The sequence below is a fragment of the Sciurus carolinensis genome, chromosome 4, assembly GCF_902686445.1.
Source record: "Sciurus carolinensis chromosome 4, mSciCar1.2, whole genome shotgun sequence".
In the NCBI taxonomy this organism is placed as follows: Eukaryota; Metazoa; Chordata; class Mammalia; order Rodentia; family Sciuridae; genus Sciurus; species Sciurus carolinensis.
Genome location: NC_062216.1, coordinates 161,392,537 through 161,409,105, shown reverse-complemented (window position 1 = coordinate 161,409,105; position 16,569 = coordinate 161,392,537). Strand labels below are relative to the sequence as shown.

General features: G+C 50.7%; 1 protein-coding gene and 1 long non-coding RNA gene across 2 annotated transcripts; one reads left to right on the top strand and one right to left on the bottom strand.

Annotated features, from left to right (window-relative positions):
* Positions 1–170: 170 nt before the first annotated feature.
* LOC124981929 (uncharacterized) lies at positions 171–3,430 on the bottom strand. Its single transcript, XR_007108131.1, has 3 exons — positions 576–3,430; positions 420–483; positions 171–283 (listed from the first exon to the last, which is right to left on the bottom strand). It is a non-coding gene; the product is annotated as an uncharacterized LOC124981929 (long non-coding RNA).
* A 163-nt stretch (positions 3,431–3,593) lies between these two features.
* Positions 3,594–12,921, top strand: Ckap4 (cytoskeleton associated protein 4). Its single transcript, XM_047551475.1, has 2 exons — positions 3,594–4,341; positions 10,523–12,921. Exons 1-2 carry the CDS (start codon positions 3,898–3,900, stop codon positions 11,849–11,851), a joined length of 1,773 nt encoding a protein of 590 aa, XP_047407431.1. The 5' UTR covers positions 3,594–3,897; the 3' UTR covers positions 11,852–12,921.
* The last annotated feature ends 3,648 nt before the right edge of the window (positions 12,922–16,569 follow it).

The following is a 16,569-nucleotide window of genomic DNA, read 5'->3' as shown; positions in this document are numbered from 1 at the left end:
TAACAGGGTGAGGTAAGAGGTAGCAGGGGACAGAACATGGGAACAGAGAGGTCACTGTAAAAACTCTGGCTTTCTGTCTTGGAAAGCCATCAGAGGGTTTTGGATAGAGGGATGACATGAATTGACTTATATTTTAATGAAGATATTCTCGCCTTTGTGCTGAAAATGGACAACAGGGCAGCAAGTACTTGAGCAGGGAGGCCAGGTGGGAGGTTATTTCAATAATCCGTACGTGAGTTGCCGCCGGTGGCTCGCATCAGTGGGTAACTCGCCGTGGAGGTCACTGGAAGTGGAAGGTGCTGAACTCAATTAGAAGCTAAAGCCAACGTAATTTGCTGATACAGTGCATTGACTATGGGAGAGGGGTGAGAGAAAGGGATGGTACTAGTTCTCCAAAACCAAACCATGAAGTCCCCCACCTCGGATCCATACTCAGTTTGGAGAGCATTCGGACTCATGTTGGCCTCTGCCAGTCTTGGCAACCTAGGTCACAGAAGAGGCGACCGATATGCAGGGGGGATCTCTATTTATGCATTCTAACTGAAATGTAGAAACCAAGAGGGCTGTGGGCTTACAAAGCTTGACCCTGTTGTCCACAGTCCGTGCTGTCCAAGGGTGTTGTGAGGCACGCTGGTGCAAGTTGGAAGCCTGAAGAGATGTCTCTGGTTCCTTCTCTGCTTTGACCACATTCCTGACCATCCAATCTACTCTAGGGAGGAAGAGGAGGAAAAGGGAAGAAGAAACTCCCCTAAATGTGTGCTGTGCTGACTCAGAAAAGGGGAGAGCAGAATGGAAATCTCCAAGAGCCACTGGACCCCCTTGCTGCCCTAGAAGACATTCCCACTACCACTGGGCAGCCTCCTCCTCTGGGTGTAACCAAACACCACGGTGGAGCCCTACTTAGAGGAAAACACTGCCTGCCTTTTTTAGTTAAACACATCAGAGCCTGTGGTTTGTAAGCCACATATGGGGCTGGAGTTCCAAGAAATAAGGATGAAAGAAAATCCTTGAAGTCTAGACACAGAAGCTCTGTGAAGTTATACTTGCCCCCGGTGACTCTCTGGATTGTTAGCTACCTTTTCCTCACGGAGCCTCACTATGTGCCTAGTATCATATGGCGTCTCTCATTTAATCCTCACGACAACCTGGAGAAGTAGTTCTTATTACTCTCATCTTAAAGATGAAGCTGCTGCGGGTGCACTCTGCAGTCCATTGTGGAGCTGTCTGAACCCAGGTGGGTTTGTTCCAGAGCTGTCTTGACCACCATACTCTCTGCCCCCCAGAGGAAAAGGGTCAGAGGGAAACATTCAAGGTTATAGTAGTACCCTCTCCCTACCCTCTATTCTAGTGCTGGGTAGAAGCAAAAGCTGAGAACACTTCCATTCTCCAGAATCTCTGGCCTACAGTCGGTCAACTTAAAAAAAAAACTAAGTATCACTGAACTATTCTTGATATTGGATGACTATTTTCTCTAAGAAATAGGTTTACATAAATAAGATCTTTAGAGATGCACTTTATAGAAGGGGTGACCCTGAAACTCAGGAGGTTAAGTACATTTCCCAAGGTCACACTGGTGGCAGAGCAAAGGCTCAAAAAGCAGGGCTCCTGCCTCCAGGGCCAGCATTTGGCTGGGCCCCAGCAAGCTGCTCTGCATTATCACTGTCTCTGCCCCTGACACGGATGACTGCTTGAAGGAGGATGATCTCTTTTGTGTACCAGACAGTCCAAGCACAACTCAAACACAGCTGGACAGTTTTTAAAGCAGGTTCTTCTGAGAACCTTCTAATCTGCTGGTTTTTCTGTTTTCCAATGCCATCTCTATGCCCCACAGGTTGAGTCCTGTACCCTGTGGAACCAAGTCTTCTACTATAGTTCCTGGAATTCACTGGCTGTGGGAATGGTCCTCTGTCTGGGGCAGATGATTATGTTACAGCAGGTTCTGCTGGAGAATCTGCTGTAATTTACTCTGGCCTCCCACACTAATAGTGACTCTTGTACAGCCCTCTGCAATCTGGACCCGCTCTACTAGCTCATCTCTATGTGCAGCACGCACCCGTCATGCAGAGACAGGTGTCCTGGACTCACCCCATTCTGCCACAGAAATATCCTCCTGCTCTCCTATGCAAATCCATTCTTTGAGGCGTTTCAGCCTCAGATGGACTTCCCCACCTACAGCCCAATGGTTTGCTGTCCAAGATCGCTTTACATTTCTATTCTCAACCTTGTGTGTTAGCCCTTAGCATGTTTGTGTGTATTTCTTCAAATGCAGTGCAGGCTTCTTGAGGGCAGGAACATATCTGTTTACACCTTTGCTAGGGAATTTTAAAAGCATCCTATGTGAGATCCAAAGAGAAACCTAAACAATGGTGCTTCCTACAAGGAGAGGAGACTTGAGTTTAGAGACATAGTGGGACCTCAAGTTATCTTGAAAGAACACATAGAATGCCTTGTTCCAATTATTTGCTAAGTCTCATGAGAGGTATCAAGTGGTGTTACAGGGAAAGCAGTGGCATTTGAACTTGGCTTTAAGAACAGGAAATGCTTTTTTCTTTTTAAATAGATCAGGAGGAGGGTATGCTTTTACCTGCACACAGCCAGGTACACACCAGAGACCAGGCAGAGGAGATAGGGGGAGGGGAGTCCTGTCCTGTCCCAGCACCAACTAGCTTGAGGGTGGACAAGCTGCTTAACTTCCCTGGGCCCCAGTTTCCTTCCCATTTGGAGGAGATTAAACCACAGTCTTGGGAAGAAGCAGATCTGTAACCTTGAGCCAATCGGTTAGAGTGAGGGGGCCTGTCTTTTTCCTTCCTATAAAATGGGTAAAGTAATTGCTACCTTCCAGCGCTTTTGTGAGGTTTTAAGAACGCAAGTTGCTGAGCACGGAGCCTGGCATGGTTTTTTCTTCTTCTACAAACCCTGATCCGTGTTCCGGTCAGTGCGGCTGCGGCTGACTTCCAGGCACCGGCCCTAAGCCTGTCCAAAGCAGGGGCTGTGGAAGACCGTGTGACCCTCAAAGGAACAATCAAGAGGGCTTGGGCAAAGCGCTGTCCACGCGGGCTGGCCGGGCGAACAGGGACGCTCAATCAGCGCGTTCCCTTGAACAGTTTTACCTCGGTCCAAGAGTCTTCACTACTTCTTACCCACACGCCTCCGACCCACTGTTTTGGAGACAGCCCCGGGGCCTCGGCCTTCAAGCCCAAGGGGAGAGGCAAGGCCCAACCCCGTGGAGGCCTGGGTCCGCAGCTCCCGACCGGTAGGCGCGGGGGTCCGCTCCGGGCCTCCCTCCCACCCGGGCTCCACTTCCTCCCTCCGCCCCGGCCGGGAGGGGAGGGGGCTCGCGCCCGGCCCACTGCGCAGGGTCCTCGCGGCTCGCCGGCGCCGCCCGGCCTCCCCACCCGGCCGCCCACCGCGGCCGCCCCAGCGCCGCCGCCAGCCCGAGCCGGGGGCGACGCGCCCTCCTCCCCGCGCCCGCCCGGCCGCCGCCGGCGCCCGCCGCGGCCGCCTTAGCGCCGCCCCGCGGAGCCTCCGCCCGCCGGCCCACGCCCCCGGCCCGCAGGCCCGCTCGGCCCGCCGGCCGCCGGCCCGCCCTCGCTGGGGTCGTGGCGGCGGGAGGAGGGGCCGCGGCGGCCCGGCGTGCGTGGCAGGCTCTCCCGGCTCGGCTCGCGCGGCCTCCCTTCCCGGGAGGCGGGGTCGGCGCCGCGGCGGCGGAGGCAGGCCCCCTCCTCCCTCCTCCTCGGCCGGCCTCCTTCCTCGGCCGCCCGCGCTCTCGGCCGCTCCGACGCCAGCAGCGCCCGCGTGCCGCCCGCCCGGCCCCCGGGGAGCCCGAGCAAGTTTCCGGGCCGCGCGCCCCTCGCTCGCCTCGCCGCCCGCGGCCCCCGCCGCCGCTGCCGCGCCGCCATGCCCTCGGCCAAACAAAGGGGCTCCAAGGGCGGCCACGGCGCCGCGAGCCCCGCGGAGAAGGGCGCCCACCCGTCGGGCGGCGCGGATGACGTGGCGAAGAAGCCGCCGCCGGCGCCGCAGCAGCAGCCGCCGCCGCCCGCGCCGCACCCGCAGCAGCACCCGCCGCAGCACCCGCAGAACCAGGCGCACGGCAAGGGCGGCCACCGCGGCGGCGGCAGGTCCTCGGCCGCCGCCGCCGCCTCGTCCTCGGCGTCCTGCTCGCGCAGGCTCGGCCGTGCGCTCAACTTTCTCTTCTACCTCGCCCTGGTGGCGGCGGCCGCCTTCTCGGGCTGGTGTGTCCACCACGTCCTGGAGGAGGTCCAGCAGGTCCGGCGCAGCCACCAGGACTTCTCCCGGCAGCGGGAGGAGCTGGGCCAGGGCTTACAGAGCGTCGAGCAGAAGGTGGGTGCCCGGCCCCCGCCGCCCCCAGGCGCCCCCAGCCGTGTCCGGTGCCCTGCCCGGCCGGCCCCCAGCCCCGCCTGCCCCAGCCCCGCGGGCCCCGCAGACACCCCGACCCGGCCCCGGTGCCTGGGCGGTCCCAGACCCTCTTTGTTAATGGCCGCGGAGGAACGGGCCCGAGGGCTGGACCGCGGGGAGGGTGGGCCACGGGCCTGTCACAGGACATTAGCGGTGACCTGTAAGGAAGCCGGCGGCTCTGGGGAGCCCATTCTTTTTGGATTAGGAACCGCTGAATGGGCAGAGTTGCCTGCAAAGGAGGTTGGAAAGGAAGCCAGCGCATCCCTGGAAGCCTCCGCAAGGCCGCACCTCTGCTCTGCCGGCGAGAGACCTTCGAGCCGGTGTCTGTAGACCCAGAGCCCACGAAGGAAAAGCCAGTATTGTTAGTCATTTGCGAAGTTCAGATGGAATATCCTCTATCTTTAGGTCACTTGTTCTTTATTGGGCCAGGGTGCTCTTGTGGGCCTTTGAAATAGCCTACTTCAGCTTTAGAGGGATGGGAAGGCCAAAAATACTAGGTCCTAAGGGAGAACAGGACGTCTAGTCACATCTGTGTGGCGTTGGGAAGGCTTACCTACATACTTACTAATTCTTAGGGCAGCCTGAGGAGGGAGGGCTGCTGGTTCAGACTCCATTTTCCAGTCCAGAAAATTGAGGTTTAGAGAGAGACAGTGAATTGACGCACACCGCAGGTGGTGAGGGCAGAGAGCATGAGAAAGTCTGGCCACTGTCCAGTTAAGGGTTCCCAGGGGCCTATTTCAGGTGTGGATGGACCCAGGTCCCAAGGCAAAGTTGCTCAGCTCCCATCCTTCCGGGGCTTTTCCAGACCAAATGTAACCCCTTCCATTGAATTCTCCCTCCTCAATACTCCACCTGTGTCATTGCTGAATGGAAAATTGGTTGCAGGACTGAAACAAAAAATCCCGCCACTTCTGAGCCCGGAACCACTGCCTCCTTTTCCCAGCATGCTGCCTGTCCTGCCAAGTCTCTCTACTTTTGTTGAGTGTGCAGGACTAGGAATTTCCTCTTAAGACCGGCAGAGCAACTGGAATGAGTCAGCCTGCTAAATGCTGCAGGCTAAGGGAGGTGACTTTTATAAGGGAATTAAGTAGGCAGTGCTGCTTTGCCTATCCTGAATGTCACATCATCCTTATAAAGTAGACATCCTGCTGGTGTCAAATCACTAGCCCGATTCTTTTCTTTCAGCCACCCACTTGCTAATCAATCATAATATTTATTGAAGTCTGGTAGTCATATAGCTCTGTGTAGGCCCTGTGGAAGAGCAAAAGACAAATCATATTTGTGAAGCAGCTCACAGGTGGCACTTAGGGTCACTTCTGTGCAGGTTGGGAGGTGTGGAATTTCCCTGGGCCTGTGTCTGGGGTAGAGCCAGCCATCTAGTTGGTGATGGCCGAATGTTCAGAGAAGGAATGTGAAGAACTCACAGGCAGGGAACAATCTTGAACATGTTTAAGGGACAGGAGGTGGCTACCCTGCCGTGGCAGAGTAGCATTTGAGAAATAATTAGGGGATGTTGGAAGTTGAGGCCTACATGGGGACGTCTTGAGTCCAGGTTGAAGAAATAGGGCCTTATTCCCTGTGTTTCCTCCTTGTCTCTCCCTTAGTCCCTTCTTTCTGATTCTCGCCCCTTCTCCGTCACAGATATGTGCAGAACACTTTTGGGACCTCAGTTACCCCTCCACACAATGAGAGGAAGTCTCCATCCAGATTTTTAAGAATCCTCTGGCTCTAAGACTGAGGACATAGTGACCACCTTTCTTTTCATGTAGTAGTATAATTAAGCTATTGATCAGTGCCTTGCATTTATTGTGCATTTACATGTAAGGCTGTGTGCTAAGCACCTGAAAATATTTCATGCCTTTGACCTCACAGCAACTCCAAGAGGTGAATGCTGTTACCAGTCTTACCAATCCCATTTCCCAGGTGAGGAAAAGTGAGGAGCTACAAAACCAGGTAGTGACACAGCTAGCAAGCGGCAGGGCTAGATTCACACTGCAGTCTAACCACTCAGCTGTTTATTTCTTTCTATTTCCCTGGCCTTGCCTGGTGTATCAGACGCTCGATATGCTCAGTGCAGTTGTTAGCATATTTGTGTGGCCACTTCTGCCTGCATCTTTCCTGTGGCCAGTAAGGAAGTTGTTTTGCACTGAGGAGCCAGTACTGCTTGGTTCTCTGACAAGCAAAGTTTGAATCCCTGTATAACTCTTGAGTCTCTGTCGGGGGCAAGCTTTGGTCCTTGGCAGGGAAATGCACTTAGAGTAGTAGTATTCATAATTAGTAGTTCCTGTGGGCCAGGCATTCCATTAAGTGCTTTTTGGCCACAATTGCAGTTCTCCAAGCCATCTGAGGCAGATAGCACTTAGCACCATTTCACAGACGGGCCAGGTAAGCCAGGACTGGATGTGTAACTTGTTCCAGGTCGTACGTGGACTGGTTGTATAACATATTCCAGGTCACAGCGTAAGTGGTGGATCTGGGACTGGAGTAGGAGTTGGGTGCCTACCTGGTGTCTCTTGTTCTCCAAAAGTTCATCAGTATGGAAAACTGTCCCAGATCACCTGAATGGGCACAGCACAGGCAGCAAGGCTGGCCTGTCCTTACCAGAAAATTCAGGCACAGTTGCGTCCAGGGCTTTAGGAAAGGTTGGCAGTTTAGTTCTAGACCCTCAGAAGAGCCCATTTTGCCCTGGCACAGCCAGGGTGGCAAAAAGTGATTGCAGGAGTAACCTAGGCTGTTGAGAACAGTTTATGAAAGGAGAAGCTGTTTGTGGGAGAGTCAGTTTTCTGGCTCTGATCTTGGTTTTCTCATTTGATTCTGTACGAGGAAGCAGGGCTCTGGGTGTTGGCAGCCTCTTTTCCAGGCTCTCAGTGCTCTTTGAACACCTCTCTGCCTGAGCATGTCACAGTGCTTAAGAGCGGATGTTCTGGGACTTTGGTGATGTTCGACCTACCGCTCACACTGGCAGTTAGCATGCATAGTAAGTGCCCTGCTGAATGTGGGCCGTTACTAACAACAGTCCCTCCACCCCTGCTCCCAGCCCAGCGAGGCTTCCTGAGGGCAGGGATCCAGGCCTAGCCTTTATGTTATCTCTGGCTTCTTCCCCAGTGCTCACCACTTAGTGGGCATCCCACATATGTTGGGAGAACAGACACATCCAATACCTATTGATTAATATGCACATAAAGATGAACAACTCACAATATCCTCAGTGTGGGGACACTGTTCTTTTTAGTGTTGGGGTTGGTTTGGTTTTATCCATAATTTCTAATCTAATTCCCTTTCTAACCACTTGTAAAGAGCTAGCCCAGGTTAGGGGTGACATTCAGGGATCAGGGAATGGAGCAACCCTTCATCAGGCTTTGCTCTGAATTCATGATTTGGATCATTCAGGTAGCACTGGGTGTTCGCCTGCCCTGTGGCCAGTGCTGTGCTCGGCCGCTCACACCTCCATTTTGAGTCCTGTGCTTAGAACAGGCAGGTACTATGATTCAATAACCTAGTTTCAGAGTTTAACTCTCTCTAGTACCTTCCCAAAGTGTCCTTTATGACTCAGGTTGCATTTGGTGGGGCAGAGAAATTGGCTCACATCCTGGAGGCCCTGAGAACCTTACTCTGCTGTCTGAAAATGACAGACTGACTCTAGAAGAGAGACTTTTAGAGAGACCTGTTGTCTAAAAGATGAGGAACCTGGGACTTGGAAAGCAGTGTGACTGTGCTCGAAGTGGTTACTGTTGTGGCTGGACCTGGCACCCAGGCGTCCTGTTGTGTTTCTCACTAGTCTTCCTTCTGGCATCCGGCTGAGGAGAGTGCTGGGGACCTCCAGGACTTCTGAGTAGGGGCACAGCAGGAGTGAGGACAACTGCCACTTACGGGGCCTTCGCTGTGTGTTAGGCAAGGCTAAGCACTTTACTTAGATGAACTCACATAACCCTCAGTCTCACCGTCCTGTGAGTTGGGTACTGGTTTTGTTCCCCTCTTGCAGCTGTGGAAATCAAGGCACAGCTAGGCTATGTAGCATGCCCAAGATCACACAGCAGGGAAGTGTCAAAGCTAGGACTTGAGCATTCTGGCTACAGAGTCCATGTTACTTTATTTTCTAACTTCTTATCATGGTAATGTTCAAGCATAAACAAAAGAAGAGGACAATATAATGAACCCCAGTTTTAATAATTATCAGTATTTTGCCATTCTTGTTTCATTTCACCACCTCCTCCCTCCCCTGTCTTTTGGTTGGAGTTAGAGCAGTCTGACCCCAAACCCCTCTGTGACCCTGTTGGGGGGCCCACATGGCCTCTCTTCTCCAGATGTACTTAGTATTGGAAAATGGCCAGGTTGCCTGAGTGACCGTAGCATAGGCCAGAGGCTGGCCTGTCCTTACTCAGAAGATTGATCTAGAACAGGTGGGTCTAGGGCTTCAGAACATGTTGACAATTTAGCTCTAGTCCCTCAGAAGAGCCCATGTTGCCCTGCAGACCCAGGGGATAGGGCACCAGGAACTAATTTTAAAATGAATCCCTGGGAGACATTAGTTCACCCAAGGTTTTTTAGGATTTACTTCTAACAAGTAAGAGTTTCTTTCCTTTTATTCCCTTCTCTTCCTTGTTTGTTTTAAACAAACACGGGATATGGCGCCTAACAATATTAATAGTGGTTCCCGCCCCCTCAACCCCCCATGTTCGGGATAGAACCTAGAGCCTTGTATATGCTGGGCAAGACTCTTCCACTGAGCTACACCCCCAGCTGCAGAGATTCTGGAATATCATACTAGACAATAGTCGGGTTTCCCTGATTCTCCCCCAGATTGCCTTTTTGTAGTTGGTTTGAGTCAGGATCCATATAAGATGCACATATTTGTGCATCTTTGAAAATATCTTGAACTTCTTTTAATGGATAATAAAGTGCCGTTCATTTGTTCAATGTTGACCAGGGTCATTCATCCTGCAGAATTTTCTACATTGTGGATTTGGCTGGTCCCATTGTGGCATGTCCTGAGAACTGGTGGTTAGAGCTAGGGACTTGAGAGAGTCAGATTTGTTCTTTCTTTCCCTTTTTTCTTTTTCTTCCTTCTCTCTCTCTCTCTCTCTCTCTCTCTCTCTCTCTCTTTTAACGAAGCATTATAGATGGCACCAAATGCTGTACCAGGATAATGCCTCCTAGGTTATTAATCATCCTACAGCCTCATTAGTATATTAAAGCAGTTCCCCTGGGCAATTCTCAGGTCAGGCCTCATTCAGGGTAGAACTTTTTAAGAAGGAACATGTAGAGGCCAACAGAATCCCAGTGTGTTCACGAAACCAGAGCATACTGGGGGATCAGTTTGTCCCTTTGTCAGTGGTCTAAAGATGGTGCTAGAGATCTCTGGGTTTCTGAGATTAAATGAGGCCTGTGGAGGACAATGACTTGTTTAGGGCCACATAGCTGAAAGTGATGAGTTAAGACCTGGATCATTGTCTTCTCTTCAGCTCAGAGTCTCTCTGTGTCTCAGCTTCTTTCCTACAAAAACTTGAAACTCTTCCAGTTGAAGCAGGTAGAAATTCCGCCCCACGTGGCTTAGGGAGAGAATTGACTGGCTATAACTGCAAGTTCAAGAGTGGATTCCTTCAGGTATAGCTGTATCCAGGGGTTCAAATGATGTCTGCAGAACTTGATCTCTCCATTTCTCAGCTGTGCTGGCTTGATTCCTAGACAGACATTCCATGTGCTGGTCTAAGCAGCTCTAGGCCTACCTGACCCGGTGATGAGAGGTCCCTGTGGGGAAAGTTTACTTCCCCTGTAGTTTTAACAGAAGTCCTGGATTTGCCTCATTGGCCTGTCTTGGCACATGTGCCCATGCTTGGCTAGTTAGCATGACTCTGAGTGGCTGGAAAGTGCCCATTGTTCAGGCCAGAGTAATAAGCCATCCCTGGGGCTATTGGAGGTGGTCCTAAGTTTGTTCCCCACAACTGCAGGGGTTACATGTGGGAAGAGGGTTCTTCAAAGGAGCGCTGTAGTGTTATTCTGGAAGAGAAGGGACCTGGAGGCTGGGCAGACTGAAAACAACAAAGTAGCTGTACCTATAAGACTCACTGACTCTTTTCTACAGCTAATGTCTGGATTTTGGCTACAGGTACAGTCTCTGCAAGCCACATTTGGGGCTTTCGAGTCTATCCTGAGAAGCTCCCAACATAAGCAAGACCTCACAGAGAAAGCAGTGAAACAGGGGGAGAGTGAGATCAACCGGATCGGTGAAGTTCTGCAAAAACTCCAGAACGAGATTCTTAAGGACCTCTCCGACGGCATTCACGTAGTGAAGGATGCCCGTGAGCGCGACTTCACGTCCTTGGAGAACACAGTGGAAGAAAGGCTGACGGAGCTCACCAAGTCCATCAATGACAACATCGCCATCTTCACCGAGGTCCAGAAGAGGAGTCAGAAGGAAATAAATGATGTGAAGGCGAAGGTCGCCTCTCTGGAAGAATCCGAGGGGTACAAGCAGGACCTGAGAGCGCTAAAGGATGCAGTGAAGGAGATACAGACCTCTGAGAAGTCCAGGGAGAGGGACATCGAGGCCCTGAGAAGCTCCCTGCAGACCATGGAGTCTGATGTCTACACAGAGGTCCGGGAGCTGGTGAGCCTCAAGCAGGAGCAGCAGGCGTTCAAGGAGGCCGCCGACTCGGAGCGCCTGGCCTTGCAGGCCCTCACCAAGAAGCTCCTGCAGTCTGAGGAGTCCACTGCCCGCCTCCCAGAGGAGATCAGGAGGCTGGAGGAGGAGCTGCACCAGCTGAAGGCCGAGTCCCACAGGCTGGAGGAAGAGGGACCCTCCAGCACCCCTGACGCCTTAGATGCGCTCCAGGAAAAGAGTCAGGGTCTGGACTCCAGGCTCCAGAACTTAGAGGATGAAGTCCACTCCGTGCAGGTGGCTTCTGCACGCCAGAGCGATAGCCTGGAATCCCTCCTGTTCAAGAACCAGGAGCACGAGCAGCGCCTGGCTGTGCTGCAGGGCCGCCTGGAAGGCCTGGGGTCGTCCTCTGAGGCAGACAAGGACAGCCTGGCCGGCACAGTGAGGAGCCTGGGGGAGGCCCAGCTGGCGCTCTACGGCGATGTGGAGGAGCTGAAGAGGAGCGTGGGCGAGCTCCCCAGCACCGTGGAGTCGCTGCAGAAGGTGCAAGCGCAGGTGCACAGGCTGCTGAGCCAGGACCAAGCCCAGGCTGCCCATCTGCCCTCTCAGGACTTCCTGGACAGACTTTCTTCCCTGGACAACCTGAAATCCTCAGTGAGCCAAGTGGAGTCGGACTTGAAAATGCTCAGGACTGCCGTGGACAGTTTGGTCGCGTACTCAGTCAAAATCGAAACCAACGAGAACAACTTGGAGTCAGCCAAGGGTCTGCTAGATGACCTGAGAAATGATCTGGATAGCTTGTTTGTGAAAGTTGAAAAGATTCACGAAAAAATTTAAGTGAATTGTGTGCGCGGAGCACGGATTGATAGTCCATTTTCTCATGACCAAAAAAATGTGTCGTTTCTTCCCACATGCCCTCCCCCAGGTTTTGTCATCCCCTGAAGAGCAGTGGACACCACCTGAACACCAAGGCGTTGCATTTCTGTGCCCAGTTAATTTATTTGCAATTATTACCACACACCATTGGTTTCTTAAGTTCTCTGCTTCTGCTTTTGATTGGTTTCCTGAAGGCCCAGCCCCTGTGCATGAGGTGGCTTTTAGAAGGGATGTGTCTAGTGTCAGAAAAATGACAGTGGCTTCAATCAAGGATTAACAGAAGCAGATTAACCTTCAAATACCCTGTCTGGCTGGCAGATTTCAAGTTTAAAAAAAAAAAAAAAAAAATCGGGGGGCACTTTTTTTTCTAATTGTCTTTAAGAAAAATTACTTTTTAAAAAATACTTCTGGCCGAAGTTTTCATGAGATATCTCTCACTTGTCTTCCACCTACAGCTGGTTAAAACTCACAGATGTAAGCTCTGAGTCAGGAGAGGGTGAAGCCCATCTTCATTTTGAAAGAATCAGTTACTTGAGGGTTGCCTTTCCCGTGTGGGTGTCTTTTCCAATCCTGAACCATCTAGTGATATCAAAGGTAACTATGCAAAGAATCAGATGGTTCTGGACACACAAGCACACCACGCAGAGTTCCTGGTGCCTGTCTGTCTCTGGTGGCCCACCTGTGTCCACACTCCGGTGGGTTACCAAATAATGCATAGGTTTAGAGTCCCAGGAAAGAGTCATGGGGTCTTTCAGGAAATGTGTTGAGAGCTGTCCACAAAGTGGTGGGGTGTCTCCCTGGGGGATGTAGGCCAGGTCTTTTTATTTTAACACGACATCCTGAGGAGGTCTGCGGTGGGAGCAGACCCCATCTGTTGGTGGGGAGCGAGTGCACGGCATTTCTATAATTGTTTGCTGTACCCCTTCCCCTTGAGCTGTACTGTTCTTAAATGGCTGTCTTGCCCTTCCAAAAGAAAAAAAGAAAGAAAAAAAAAGCCGAAAAGTAAAAGTTAAAAAAAAAAAAAAAAAAAAGGTTTGTTTAGTTTACTGTGAAATGAACTGTATGGCTTCTTTACAGTATTTTTAATTCTTAATAAACATTTGAGCTTTGTTATGATTTTTTTCCAGAGTGGTTGCTTTCTGAGAATTTAGTAATTGTGATGTAGTCTATTTGCATGTGTATTCAGGAGTAGAAAACAGGTAAGTTTTCAATTTTGAGAATTTTCTGTTTTCAATTCTGAAATCAAGATAGCCTCACTGAACCAGGGACATCCTTTTGTTGGACTCTTCGCTGGTTCGTTTATAGGTTTTTGCTTGTCTCCAACTCTGCTGGTTTCGGCAGAGGATCTCAACCTGCTTACTATTACAATCTTCGGGAGAGTTGGTTCCCAGGAATTTGGGTTGAAAGGCACCAGCATTCTGACTTGCATCCAGGGTGGAGAACCACTGTCTGAGACTATCCTTTGGCCCAAAGTATACTGGGGCATATTTCTTTCTATCCCTGGGCTACCATTTACCAACCAACTAAAGATAACATACTGTTTATTGAGTCCCTCTGAGCAGGTGAGGTGCTGAACTCTGTGTAGGCTCCTTCCTCCTTAGAATTTCTGGGGTAGGCAGGATCGTTCCCCGTTCCAACAAGGGCAGCAGACTGAGAAGCACTGAGCAAGGTCATTAGGAAATGGCAGGGATGAGATTTGAAGGCAACCCCTGTTCTCAGACTGCAAAGTGGTTTAATAGATTCTCTTTAATACATTCATAATAATAGTCAAAGATAAATTCAAATGCTAAAGATGAGAGGAACGTATTATGTATTTCTGTATTCCTGTTGGTGGAGCAGTTAGAGATCCATCTAACCTTAGATAACAGTTGTATTTCAGTCTAGTTCATGTGTCCGCTCACTTATTCATGCACTTGACCAACAATTGGGCCCATAGCCAGACATTTTGCTGAGCAGTGAATTAAAGATGCATGGGACAGGATTCTGTCGTCAAAGGTCTTATTGCCCAGTTGTGACAGTTGTGTAAACAGTGTCATAAGGAATTACAGGGCTATAGCCAGGAATAATGAGGTTGGTGGCAGTGGCTGTGGCGGTGGCTCTGCCGGGGTCGGGCTAGAGGTGGTTAGAACAGGTTTGCAAAGGACTGTGGGAAATGCCTTGGAATGCTTCTGAGAATGATGTTGGGGACTTGGGAAATGTTAGGCTGTACTGCCCTTTGAAGAAAAGGCAGATTTAAGTGTAGTCCAGCAAGAGGATCTGCAGTGAGACCCCTCAGCAGGAACGTCAGCATGTTGGTGATGGTGCTAGTGGTGGAAACGGTGGGCATGGAGGTGATGGTGAGGAAGATGGTGGTGGAGGTGATGACTGTACCTCAAGGGTGAGGTGGTGCTGGTTGAATGAGGCAGGTGGGTGCAGTGGGTCAGCCCCAGGCTCAAGCATGTGCAGCCATACTGGAAGTTAAAAGACAAGGTACTTCTGTGCCGCCTGGTGTGTAGCTGCTGCCCTGAGTGCCCCTCTCTGAACTGCTAGCCCTTTTCACAGTCCAGTAACCAATAGGTTAGTAATCCTGGCAAGCAGGGAACCTTAGAAGGCTTTTTCCCAGTCTTAGGGCCAGCACTTGTCCTCAGGTGCGAGCATCCATGCTTTATCAGGGGTTAGATTTTGAAATCGTCCTTTGTGAGCTCAGTAATTATGTATGTGCATGCGTGTGAGGTTGGTTTAAGGAAATGACTGCATAAAGAGGTGGAGAAGTTTGAGCCTGTCCTAAAAGGTAAGCAGGACTGTCAAGAAGGCAGGCCATCTTTCCTGGCCAGCAGAGCTGGGGGTTATTCTCATAGCCAGGACAGAGGGAGCAGAGGTGGGCACTGAGCCTCCTGAGGTCCACCTGCCCCCATCTTGCTTTTCTCCAATCCTGCCTACAGAGTGGAGGGCCACTGGGGCCAGGACCTGGAGGCCTGTTGTCATTCTCAAGAGTTTGGATTTTGCTCTCTGATGATGAGAAATCACCAAAGGGTTTTAAGCAGGGTAGGGAGTAACCATGCTCTGAACTGGATTTTAGACTGCCTCTCCAGCCCTGTGGCGGGACTGGAGGACATCAAGACGGGTGGACACTGGGAGACCTAGAGCTTGAACAAAGGGCCGGAGGGAGAGTGTTGCAGAGGAATTTCAGAGCCAGTGTGTCAGATGCTGCAGAGTGCACGCGGGCTGAGGGAGGGAGAGAGACTCAGTGGCCCTCCTGGATTGAGAGAGTGTGTAGGAGGGCAACTCGTTGGGAGGCCCAGGTCTGGACCTCAGTTGGGAGGCCTGCCTTCAGAATTACTCATCTGCATTCACTTTTAAATTAAGGAAGCAGAAGAATTTGCCCAAAGAATATAAAGGAGATGTAAAGCAAAGAAATTCTTGAGAGAATGATCAGAGAGGGAGGAAGGAAAGCAATGGAGGAATCAGGAGTGGAGTAAATTTCCAGAGGGAATTTGCTCTGTGGTCACAGGCAGTGTAGTTCTGATAGTTAACCAGCTTTTACTAGGTAATAAATCCTTATATTAAAATTTCCCTAATCAAATTACTAATTTGACTTGCTTCCTGGGTGGATCCTGACTCAGAAGGCTTTCAGTGGGTGAAGCATGTTTTGAAAAACCACTATGCCAGACCCTCATGGTTTCCAGCAATATGTGTGCTGATATGGCTCAGGGCCTGGCCTGGAGGAAATGCTTAAGAAATCGAGGGACTTTGGGTGACTTTGCAGAACCGACCCCTTGAAGATTGGTCATTTCTTCCTATCACCTTACCCGCTGTGAGGGCAGCTGCTGCTGCGCCTTGGTCAGGATGTGTAGCCCAATGTTTCGGTCATTCTTCAGATGTCTGGTCAGACCTTGCTGTGGCCACAGTGTGATGTCAAGCAAGGGCATCTTTTAATTTCTATGTCTCATTTTCCTCATCTGCGAAATGGGGAATTGTCCAGACCAGTGGTTCTCAATTTTTAACTTGTTTAAGTCACCTAGAAAATGAGTTAAAACAGATTGCTGGACCTCACTCCTCCTGAGATTCCAGTTCAGTAGATCTGGGTGGGGTGAGGGGGACCTAGCCAAAAATTTTCATTTCTAACAAGTTCCAAATAAATCTGATACTGCTGGACTGGGGAGCACGGAGCCACTAGACTAGAAGATTCCTAAGACTAAAATTAGAGGGTAAGACAAACTCTATGTACCAGGTACCATTTGTTTTTATCTGGAGGGAAGAGGCAAGTAAGAGGCAGCAGATAGCCTGAAAGGAAATATCAAAGTTGCATTTAAGGAGTCCTGCCTTTTTGTTTTTAATTTTTAAAATTCTTTTTAGATGTTTTTTTAATAACAAGGATCAGTATGACTGAGTGACTTTTTACTCCAACACAAATGCTTGAACAAGGCAAAGTCATTTGTAGACTTCTTGAATGTATGTTTGAGTAGTTTGCCATCAAGGCAACATTAATCCCCAAACCTCTGTGCTCAGCTCAGGCCTTACCTCCACTTATCCACTAATAATTAGATACCTCCTTCCCAGACATCTCACTTGGTTCCAGATGGAAGTCGCCTCCCCTCCCATGGGAATAGGTAGAATCACCGATCCCCTCGTTGCTGAAAGCAGGAGCTCAGGAGTCACCTGACTCCTTGCCTTTCCTCTCCCTCCCCCTTTTCCACACC

What these genes read in the sequence shown, in the direction of transcription:
- Ckap4 (XM_047551475.1), top strand. Translation starts at nt 3,898, where the DNA reads ATGCCCTCGGCCAAACAAAGGGGCTCCAAGGGCGGCCACGGCGCCGCG. An exon ending in TACAGAGCGTCGAGCAGAAG is followed by an intron (nt 4,342 to 10,522) that starts GTGGGTGCCCGG and finishes TTTTGGCTACAG; the next exon opens with GTACAGTCTCTGCAAGCCAC.